The sequence below is a fragment of the Choristoneura fumiferana genome, chromosome 4 (assembly GCF_025370935.1).
Source record: "Choristoneura fumiferana chromosome 4, NRCan_CFum_1, whole genome shotgun sequence".
NCBI classification, from domain to species: Eukaryota; Metazoa; Arthropoda; class Insecta; order Lepidoptera; family Tortricidae; genus Choristoneura; species Choristoneura fumiferana.
Window position 1 is genome coordinate 3,128,802 of NC_133475.1, and position 11,893 is coordinate 3,140,694.

Sequence of the window (11,893 nt, forward strand, 5' to 3'; positions counted from 1 at the left end):
TTGTTTGTTTGTTACTCCATCACGTCTAAACCGCCGAACCAATTTTGATGAAATTCGGTATACAGATAGTTTGCGTCCCGGGGAAGGACATAGCATAGTTTTTATCCCAAAAAATTGCTTAGTTCCCGGGTAACGGCTAGTAATATTATAAATGCGAAAGTTTGTGAATGCGTTGCGTGTTACTTTTCCACGCTAAAGCGGCTGAAAAGATTTAGATGTTATTTGTTACGTATATATTACGACAGCTAGATGTCTGGAATAGTACATAATCTACTTTTTATTCCAGCATTCCCACAAGATCGGGATAATATCCTAAATTTAAACCGCTAGGTTTTCAAGCTTGAAGATATTAACGGGTGTATTAGCTAAAGAAGATCAAGCAACTTTTAAGAAATCCCTCGGGATTTTATTTAATCGTTAGATCTAATGGTATACAGATAAAGTGAATAATTTTTTGACATCCTATTTTGTCGGATAAGTTCGTATTCATCTTGTTTCCTCAATCAGCTCCAGTAAACTCCAGTAATCTAGTTAAGATAGCAAAAAAATACGAAATGTCACGACGAAATGCGATGGCAAAACATTATTCAATACCTGTACTTATGCGAAGTCACGGGTAAAGTATAGTTAGCTAATAACACGTGATGTCTTCCAGGTGGCTACTACACAATAGAGCAGTCACACAGCAAGTTGCGGATAGTCGTGCTAAACAGCGTGCTTTGGGCCGGTGGAGCAGAGAACACGGACGGCCCTCACAGAGGGAGGGCACAGTGGCAGTGGCTGGACTCAGTGCTGAGCAAAGCTAGGAGGAAAAACGAAATGGTAAGTGATCAAAAGGTATACGATTGTGATGGGCAAGGTTGCCAGGATGACGAGTCGGACGGAGAAAGAAGTCTTGGCTCCGCGACATCTGGGGGGCGTACTGCGGATATTATAGGTTAAGGTATACCGTAGGCGACAGGCTAGCAACCTGTCACTATTGTACCGTTTTTGTCAAACTTAAAACCTAAAATTGCTAAACGTTGCTCCGGAGTGGTAACGTTTCGTGTGCTCTGCCTACCCCATTTCGGAATACAGGCGTGATGTTCATGTGTGTGTGTGTGTGTGTACATTGGGTTGATTATAGGGTAGGCAGTTGGTAGTTTGCGCCACCAGCACTAGCGCTGCTTACCCTGCTGCCTACTCAATGCACGCGATAAGGGGACAGGGATCCCGAGCGTCTGAGCTGTTCCACCTTGCATCAGCAGAGACAAGTTCCAGCAGCTAATACCTGACCATCACTAGTTGGAGTCAGCTTGAAGCAGTACTGAGGAACGTCACTGTGGCATAGTGGTTTGACCTAGGGCCTTTCAAGAAGAGCGTCGCCAATTTAAAAATCCGAACTCGCACCTCTGAGCTTTTCAAAATTCATGTTGAAAATTGCATTTGTAATTTACCACGAGGTTCAATTCAAGTGGCAATTCAATGGTTCGGGTGAAAGTCCTAATTTGCCCAATTTGGTTGAATATACGATGAAAAATTACGTTATTATAATTTCATTCTTTACCTTTCTTGTTCACATTATTGAAAGTCAAAAAATCGAGAAGAATCGGCAGGTGGTAGGACCTTGCGCAAGGTCCGCCCGAATTGCTACCACCATCTTGCTCGCTAATCCTGCCGTGAAGCAGCAGTGCTTGCACTGTTGTATTTCGGCGTGGAGAGTAAGACAGCCGGTGAAATTAGTGGCACTTGAGGTATCCCATCTTAGGCCTCTAGGTTGGCAACGCATCTGCAATACCCCTGATGTTACAGTTGTTTATGGGCGGTGGTGATCTCTTACCATCAGAAGACCCACTTGCTCGTTTTCCATCCAGTCGAATAAAAAAAAATCGAATGTCTCATCTTAATTTTCGAACTGGTCACAAAATTACGGCCTAACTGTTACTATTAACATCATGGACCCGACTGTGACCTGTATGCCACGATGCATCATGCTTTCATGCCAGCGGGTGGGGACACTTCGGTGGGTAATTGTAATTAATGGCGTCGCCCACAGCCATTGTCTGAAGCCACCAGAATCAACAACAGTTCCTTCTTAATTACAAATAAGAAACGTGACGCGTTTATTCTCGAAGCTTTTACGTTGTTTCTAATTGAAGTCTATTTTTAAAATTAATTAAGTAAATACTGTGCTTTGTGCGTGGATATAATGAAGTTAATAAGTGTTGTGAAATTGGTTCTAAAATTTAATTAATTTTTCATGTTGGTGACTGTTGCGTAAATAATTATGGTTAAAAAAAAAAAACGACTAAATAAAGATGGACGATGGATGATGATGATGGATGGATGTATGGACACAGATCTAAAGTACATTTCACTGAAATGATATTACGTTTTGGCGTACCCACAATTAAAATTCGGTCGGACGTCAACCGAAGTTTTGCAGCTACTCACAAAAACACTTTACATAATTTTGGCAAATGTGTTACTAGTAATTCAAACAACATTACTGGTGTAACTACAGCGAAATTCCGTGACTAAATTTCCGTGCTTATACATGTACCTATCTTATGAGCCGAATGCGGACGTCAGCCGTGGAACTTTGGTAGCGTATTTTCGGCATATTTGACTTCATCATCATCATCATCCCAGCCTATATACTTCCCACTGCTGGGCACAGGCCTCCAGGCATATTTGACTTAGGCACAAATAAATAAATAGAGCGTTAGAAATCTGAAGTTGGCCACTTTATACACCTTTAATAATATTTATTGGATATTTACCTCGAACCAGTTTCACCACTCTCTGATAAGTTCCTGATATTTTATCTAACAGGAAGCCTATTGTCAAAGCTCAAAACTTGGCTTCTACACTTTTAATATTCTAAGGGCCTGTTTCACCACTTGTCGACTAACTTTAAGTGACGGATATCAGGGATGCCGCGTCTCTGTTTGTTTTGTCCGAATAAACAAAGATGGCATTACTTTTATCTAACACTTAAAGTTAGTCGACAAGTGGTGAAACAGGCCGAACTATACAAAAAAAATTATAACAAAAAATTTAACTGACTACAAAAAACCGTTAAAATATTTTTCTACCAGTCTGAAGTCGGTGCCTCAGCACGAGCCAGCAGGAGTGGACCTATAGTCGTTTACCTCGCCTACAATACTACACGAGTATATTCAATTGGGCTTCAATCACTCCTTATAATTTTTTTTCACGCATTTTAGTGTAAAAGTTTAATAGTTTAATAAATGACTAATACTTTAATATACTGATTGGGTTCCAAAAGAAGGTGGCGGGACGATTTGGAGCGATTTCAGCCGGACTGGCAACATTTTGCCGAAGCCAGAGACGAGTGGAAGGAGAAAGGGGAGGCCTTTGCCTAGCAGTGGGACACTATATAGGCTATTAAAAAAAAAATAAGTTTAATATCAACTGCTCGTCACCTTTTACGAAATATTGCTTCTTCCGATGCAGAGTCGTTCATTATTGAGGAGTCCTCTTGCTTCATCAACCGTTCCATTTCACCATATGCATTACGATGAGCTTAAATTGCTTAGCAACTGTGTTAAAGTCATTGAAATTCAACCCCTGAAGTACTTGTTATTGAGTAGATGCTCCGTTGGTCAAATGTGGACTTCATCATTAGTTCCACTTCACCAAATAAATGATGATTTTCAAGATCGAATGCATGAGTTACTACTAAATATATCCAAATTACCATAGGTGTCCCTACAATATTTGAAGAGTTCCCTCGATCTCCTTAGGATCCAATCATCATATCCTGATTTGGTGCTTATGGAACCTAATTGAAGGCATTCCTAGACGAATGAAGAAAAAAATTTTTTTTCAAATCGGTTCATAAATAACGGAGTTTTGAGATAACAAACATAAAAAAAAACAACCGAATAGATAACCTCCTCCTTTTTTTGAAGTCGGTTAAAAATGGCCGAGAGTTGGTGGCGCCACTAAAGCAGGGCTTAGTGGTTGCCAAAATAAAAATGTTGGCTTGTGGGCATCTTGGGGCCGCGATTAAAATGCTGGTACGATTTCACCGATTCTCCTCTCCTTACATAAAGTACCTAATTTATAAAAAAACAACAATAAAGATTTACTAAAGCTATAAAAGGCAAGGGACTACGTCACTATTGTGTATCTTTGTTCTTTTTATTTTAATAAAACTCCCCGTTATTATTTCATTACCTCGTATTGAATGCTTTTTGCATGGTAGAGAATGTTTATTATACGATGTATGTCAACTTGGTTATCTCATTCTCATATTGCCTTTGAGATGTAAATAGCGTAGAAAATGCCAATTTCGCTCATAAAGAAGTTAACTCAATCAACTTTTAAGGCTTTTTGTATTCATTTGCCATCTGTGCGAAATTTTGAGTATTTTTTATGACCTTGTTTGAAAAACAGCTTATATTAAAATGTATTTTTTAACAAATAGTAGATTGTACAACTAAAGCATAAAACGAGCCATTTTACCCGAGAAGTTACAGCGAGGGTGATAGACACGTCGAGGGTTTAATGCTCGAGTTCTACACTCTACTTTTCACTTCGATGGCGAGGAAATGAAATAACAACAGTGGAAAGAATTGTTCACTTACTATGTACCTTTTATTGTTCATACATTACCTGGTATATAAATAATTATAAATTTTTAATTTCATTGATCTATCTCGATTGATTTGGTTGATTTTTAGTTTTATATAAATTAAAAATTATTGAAAACTTCTTTATTTGTGGCTGTTTACATTGATTGCCTTGGTCTTAGACGAAGTTTTTATTTTATGCACTAGAGCATAAAAAGTAATTTTATCTCGCCTAAATCTAGCATAAATACAAACTTTACGAGCATGAGAAGTGAAAAAGTTATTTGACAGGTGTAGAGAGGTTTTTGTTGAAACAACACGAGGTAGGTTTTTACGTGATTATTTACATGTATTGTGTCGCACAGAAGCAGCGGTATTGTGCGTGTTATCAAGGAATAAGGTTTTAGTTCACAATAAATACATAATTGTTTAATAATCAAAGTGCTTTAAATACATTAAAGCAAATCATTCTCGGATTTCATTATCGTTAATTTTCATCTGTGCAAATTAAAATGGAATTAATATTTAATCTTAATTTATCTTCTCTTTGGCACGAAGGGCACATCAAAATGATCTCAGAGATGTTTCAAACTTGTGAAGGTTTGAAATATTGTCCTCAATTACTTTACTGTAAGGTTTGAATTTCCACGAAATTGGTGGAAGTGATTATTTTAGTTGCTATTGAATTTGAGTTACTTTTAATATATAGAACCAACACGTGCCTGTTTATTTAAAAGCCTAAAACAAAAGTAACATTTTGTAGAGACAAAATTTAACTAAAAGCTTCTTTCGCCTGACACAGATCAGGCAGAAACACATGTCAAGGTGACAGACAAAAACAAACGAATGTTAACAGAAGCTTAGCTAGCGTTTATGAATAAATTTGTTATTATTAAGAATTCACCTACATAAGTAGCTTATATTGCGAAGGGGTGATGAGAGCCTAGAGAAGCTGATCGTAGTTGAGAATACGAATGTTAAATGAGCCCGGGCAGATCTCCTACCAGATTGACTGATCAAATTAGGGACTCCAAAAGCCGTATGGCCCAACGTTTCTGGTGCTCGCGATCAAAATCAAATGACAGTTTTTGTATGCGAAATCTGTCATTTGATTGCGATCGCGGAAGTCAGAAACGTTAGGGAATACGGCCTCAGGTCCCCGAGGCTTAGCTCCGTCACCAGAGCTGCCATGGACAGAAGCCGATGGAAACATTATAATCCATTCCAAATGTAGATCGCTCGTTGCTGACCTTGATCCTGAGTCATGGAGGAACGACGAATGGATGGAATGGATGGATAAGTAGCTACGTTTAAGAATTTAGGTATACACCATTATAGGTCCTTCCCACGCCACTTCTTCCGGTTTGTGGTCACCAAAAAAGCCAGGAGAGGGTATACAGTATACATTCTCTATTAGGTTCTGCGGGGTAGGTACTTGACTCTATCTTTTTTGTTAAGCCTCATTGGTTTTATACTTGACCGACCCTAGAAGCCTGTGTCTAGCAGTGGACGTCTTTCGACTAACGATGATATACTTTTTAGTCTCGATTTAAATATTCAGCAGCGTCTTCTGCGTACACCACCAGCAATACTGCGATCTGCCAAGCATCCAGGGGGCATGGCAACCAAGGGGGAGTCCTTTGTTCAGCAGTGGACGTCTTCATGCCTTTGAAATCCAAAAGCTTAATGGCTACTTGACCTGAAATTTATATATCAGAATATTTTTATTTATTTATGACGGTGGAAACATTCTACACTTCTACTGAACGTACATAGATATAGTTACTTTTTTTTATTCAAACGAACGAGCATGTGGGTCTCCTGATGGTAAGAAATCACCACCACCCATAAACATCTGCAACACCAGGGGTATTGCAGATGCATTGCTAACCTAGAGGCCTAAGATAATTTCACCGGCTGTCTTACTCTCCACGCCAAAACATTACAGTGCAAGCACTGCTGCTTCACAGCAGGATTAGCAAGCAAGATGGTGGTAGCAATCCGGGCGGACCTTGCACAAGCTCGTACCACCTGCAGCATGCATATTATGTTTTGTTTTAGTTTTCTAACTAAGGGACTCATTAATCCCTGTATTATATACAGTAATTTTTAAGTATTATATTTGTAATTCTAGCGGCGCAATCTTCTCGGCAATGGTGGTCTTTCAGAAATAGCTGGTAGTTTAAAAAAATGATTTGTAAAAGTGCCCATTGCGGCCTTTTTACTGAATAAAATTATTTGAATTTGATGATATCAAAGTCAAAGTCAAAATATCTTTATTCAATTTAGGCTATAACAAGCACTTATGAATGTCAAAAAAATCTACCACCGGTTCGGAAAAACCTCTGTTGAGAAGAATCCGGCAAGAAACTCAATTAGGTATTTATTTTAAACAGATTTACAATATTATTAAATGATCACATCTATACATCACAACAAGTATTTAACAAAATTTTATTTTTAACACAGTAGGTTCTCTATTTGAAGGGATCGCTAACGGATCTGAATTATTTCCAAATATCCCTGTCCATGATATAATCATTAACTTTATAATACGCCTTAGATATTAATGTCCTCGTGACAATAGATTTCATTTGTAACATTTTTTGGAATTTTATTACAAAAACGTATGCAATTTCCCAGAAACGACTTTTATCAGGAGTAATGTTAATGTTTTTTCCCAGGTGTATATAGTAGCGCACGCCGGGCCGGGGGTGGAGGAGCGGCATGGCGCCGGCAGCGCCGCGGCCGCGGGCGGCGGTGAGCTGACGCCGTCGGCCAACGCCGGCCTCATCCGGGTCATACGCAGCTACAGCGACGTCATCGCTGGCCAGTTTTACGGGCACAGGCATGCGGACACATTCAGACTGATATACAGTGACGGTGCGTATATCCTTACTAATATTTAATTTTAATATGGGGCAGGCCGAAGTAAAACAGTATCGTACTACGGTTGATATGACGATGATGATAAATATTTTTAATGCGAATGCCGTGAATGACATTATTACACATAATATTTTACAGGTTCTCTATTGGATGGCCTAAAATTATTTGTAATATTATTGTTACGCATAATTGCTTTTAGCCGAATTAGCGATGTGCATACTCATCATTACGCATTTTATTTTACCCATAAAATTAAAAAGCATAAATACAGAAAGCATCATCTTCATGAAGACTAACGTCAAATAACATAAATACAAAAAGTCATAATAATAAATTTGCAACATTACAAAGTGGATAACCACAATCACGAGCCTGATGCACTACGTGAAAAGGTTAGTTTTTTGTAATATATATTTAGGAACTAAGGCAAGGTCGACGGTGGTCCGCGAAACGGACCTCCTATTTCTGCGTTGCTTGGGCGTTTTGCGCCTGGATATTATACTAACCTAACCTAACCTAATGTACCAAACGTGATCTAACCTAACCTAGTATTTTGTTGTTCATTTATAACAAATAATCAATAGTCCAAACAATAATATGCATACTGTGTATTAGTCTCATTAGTCTAATACAAGTTAGTCCAACTGAAATTATTCTAATAGCTTAATATGCCAAAAAAGTAGTATGCCAAAGTATTACTATGCGACAGCACTATTATGCCAATACAAATTATGCCAAATCAATTATGCGAAACAATAATAGTCTAAAAAAATATATGCGATTGAAGGGGATCCCTATTTGAGACTATCACGGTCATTACTAATTTTATGAATTAAATTCGGGTTTTGACGTCTCGTGATCATGGCGCATGCAACGTGCCGAAATATCGAGGTTATCTAAAATCAAGGTAGGCGGAACAAAACCTGAATTTCATTTATAAAATTATCACACATGTATTCAACGGATCGTGATAAAATGAGATTGACTAATGTTATATGGGAGTTGGACCAAGTGCTGCGCAAATTAAAAACACAATCCAATACTCCTAAGGCTAACACTAGACTGTAAACTAAAGCGCTTTAAAGGTCTCTACACATTACACCGTATCCTACCATGACCGTACTTAAAGGCAATGTGTCAAGCAAAAATAGTTATAATCATTGTATCGAAAAGAATGGGACTATGCCCACTAGCACGTTTCGTAACCAACCGTCGCCGTCGCGTGGCATGTATGCGTTTGACATTCCGTTTGACACTCCGTCTGACACGTTCCTAATACGGTCATGGCATGATACGATGTAATGTGTACAGACCTTTACTTAGATCAAAAAAAATGTTTTGATGAGAAGTAAATAATTTATTTGTCATGTTAAAAACATAATATAAAATTGCCTGGCAACAATTTTCTCATCAACAGTTTTTTCCCAGGTCGCCCAGTGTCTTGGGCGTTTTTAGCTCCATCGGTAACGCCGCGAGGCGCCGGTAGTATATCAAACCCAGGATTAAGACTATACAAGTTCGACTCCAACAACGGAAAGGTAACTCCATAGTACTAATTTTATGAACAACGGGCCCAAACAACGGGCATACTGATGAATAAATTAAGACCAAATCTTCCCTGTATTAAGCGTTGACTGTCTCAATCACTACCTACACTTTTTTATGAGAGTATTTGTGACCAAAATTTTTAACTTTTCTGTCACGTTTTCAAACATTTTCTTTCACATAAACTAACCCCCTTTATACAGACAACACAGATTAAAACAGAAAATGGCCCAAGAGTTAGTAAACACGGAAATACTTATGTAATAACTATGTAAGTGTACATTATAAGCATTGAAAAAGGTACATGACCAACGGGACACTCATCTGCTGGTCAGCATCAGGGCATAGTGGATGCAATGAAATATGAAATGCAAGACGAGTCATATCTCCTCGCCACAGTTTGCATAATGACGTTATGACTAGCCTACAGCTTGCACATATTGGCAAAAACTATTAACACAATATAAATAATTTGCCAAATAGATGAAGAGTGATTGCGCTAGATATTTGGCACCTGATTTTTATTTTTATAGAAGTAATATGTAAAAGATTGTATTTGGTTTCTTTGTGGTTTAATTATGGCTTCCAGTTCTTTCTCTAATAATGTATATTATTGCGCAGGTTTTGGATTACACTCAGTATTACTTGGACGTGACGAACCGAGCGGAGATGCACTGGGCCATCGAGTACAACCTGACGCAGTACTACGGCCTGCGTGAGGTCAGCGCCGCCTCTCTGGACGCTTTAGCTGAAAGAATACGAAACTACCACGACAGAGGGCTATTTGCTAAGTGAGTTCATATCTTAACCCTTAGAGCCCTGCCTCACTGAGACGCCATGGCAACGTGCTACTTCTAGCAAACAAAGGTCGCCAAACAGAGTAGCCATGGCTTCTCTTAAGTCGTCCGACCTGTCGTTAGAAGTGGATGTACAGGAAATTAGCGTCCAAAATGGCGGCCGGTTGGCGACTGAGTGAAGTAAGTGAGTGAGGTGCGGCTTATGCGTGTACATTTTGTGGCGACATTGCCAGGCTGCCAGAGCAGCCGGTTGCCACGTAGGAAGCCCCAAATCGTGGCTACGCTTCCAAATTGGCGACGTTGCCAAAGCGTTGCCAAGTGAGTGACCTCCTCCTCCTTGTGTCGTATACCTCAGTAATGAGGGTCGTGACATCCCTTCTGCATCACTTTCTGTTGCATGATTTCCATCTATTTCTGTCTCTGGCGGTGTGACAGCCGACGGCGGGTGTGGCGGTGTGGCGGTGTGGCGGTGTGAGTGGGTGATAGCCGTATACATTTCTATATGAGAGAGAGAGAGTGAAACATTTATTTACACATATTCGATACACATAAAAATACATAAATGAATGAATTGTTTGGGTATGTGCCTACGATAGCTGCTGGCGCGGCCGCACGGAGCTGGCGCACGCCTGCGGACGCGGGTATAGGTATAATCCACTGCTCATACTATTGTTCATAGGCCCTTAAGCCCACTTGAAGTCGCATTTATCTGTCGTGTTGTGTTGTGATGCTCTCTCTCTCTCTCTCTCTCTCTCTCTCTCTCTCTCTCTCTCTCACAACACAAGCCGTCACAACACACTGCATCAGATAAACCGCAACCATATAAAATGTATGAAACCGATACCATTCTGATGCATCACGGCACAACACGACAGATACATGTAGATGCGGCTTTAGACTTGCAATATAAATAGTGCAAGTTACATTATACTGCGCGGCCGTAAAACGAACAACATTGAAGTGGACAATCGAGCGCAGCAATGTAATGCAGCTTGCGCGATTTTTCTTGATGGTTTGATCTGGATTTAACTGGTTTGTATTGATTCACGCGTGCAAAACCGCGGGAAAAGACTAGTAAAGTAGCTACAAAAGGAATCAAATCCTACCCCACTGCGCCACGAAAATCAACTTCCAAAAACTGAATGACGTGGGCTCATCAAGATTAGATTGAGATCAAATTAAGCCTTAATTTCAACGTCTATTGCGTGATTTGAAGCGAAATTTTCTTTTTCTTTGGTTCAATTCCATCTAGATGCCATGTCAATCAACGATCCCATTTATTTTATTCGCTTCACTAGGGAACAGATGCTAAATAAAACATGCAATAATAAGAAAGCAATATCTCTTAGGGCAGTCTTTTACATCTGTACAAAAATATAAAATAGCAAAGTTTGTTTGTATGACTTTTTTTTATTAAATTGGATGGCAAACGAGCAAGTTGGTCTCCTGATGATAAGAGCTCACCACCGCCCATAGACACTTGCAACACCAGGGGGATTGCAGATGTGTTGCCAACCTAGAGGCCTAAGATGGGATACCTCAAGTGCCAGTAATTTCACCGGCTGTCTTACTCTCCACGCCGAAACACAACAGTGCACGCACTGCTGTTTCACGGCAGGATTAGCGAGCAAGATGGTGGTAGCAATCCGGGCGGACTTTGCACTAGGTCCTACCGCCTGCAAAATACACCTGCAATAATGCTCATTGTCATCCTTTTTTTTTTAAAGACTAAATATTGAGCTCAGTAGCGTCCGTAGGAAATAAGGGTGACACTCTTTCCTGGCCCGGATATTACCGGCATGGAAATTTGACCCTGTTTTTCGTGTACACGCCCATAGAAGCTCATTTCAGTTTCTATGGGCGTGTGCACGAAAAACTGGGTCGGTATTTCCATGTCGGTATTATCCGGGCCGGGTAAGAGTGTGACCCGGAAATAGCGCCTATGTCCAGCAATTGACAAAGGCTGATGGTAACCATAACAACACTTCACTGATCAACATGTGAACGATGTTAACCCTTATCATACCTAAACCCAGATTTTTAATCCAACGGAAAAAATTAAAACAAAGTTTCGTCATTGTC

At 39.6% G+C, this 11,893-nt stretch overlaps 1 protein-coding gene across 2 annotated transcripts in view; it reads left to right on the top strand.

Moving 5' to 3' along the window:
- LOC141427277 (cyclic GMP-AMP phosphodiesterase SMPDL3A-like) overlaps nt 1–11,893 on the top strand; it is a 165,615-nt gene that overhangs the window by 150,558 nt on the left and 3,164 nt on the right. For both annotated transcript variants that reach the window (XM_074086566.1, XM_074086565.1), the window contains exons 6-9: nt 656–822; nt 7,265–7,463; nt 8,898–9,007; nt 9,636–9,805. In XM_074086566.1, the coding sequence (XP_073942667.1) occupies nt 656–822; nt 7,265–7,463; nt 8,898–9,007; nt 9,636–9,805 (646 nt within the window). The remainder of the gene's footprint in view (nt 1–655; nt 823–7,264; nt 7,464–8,897; nt 9,008–9,635; nt 9,806–11,893) is intronic.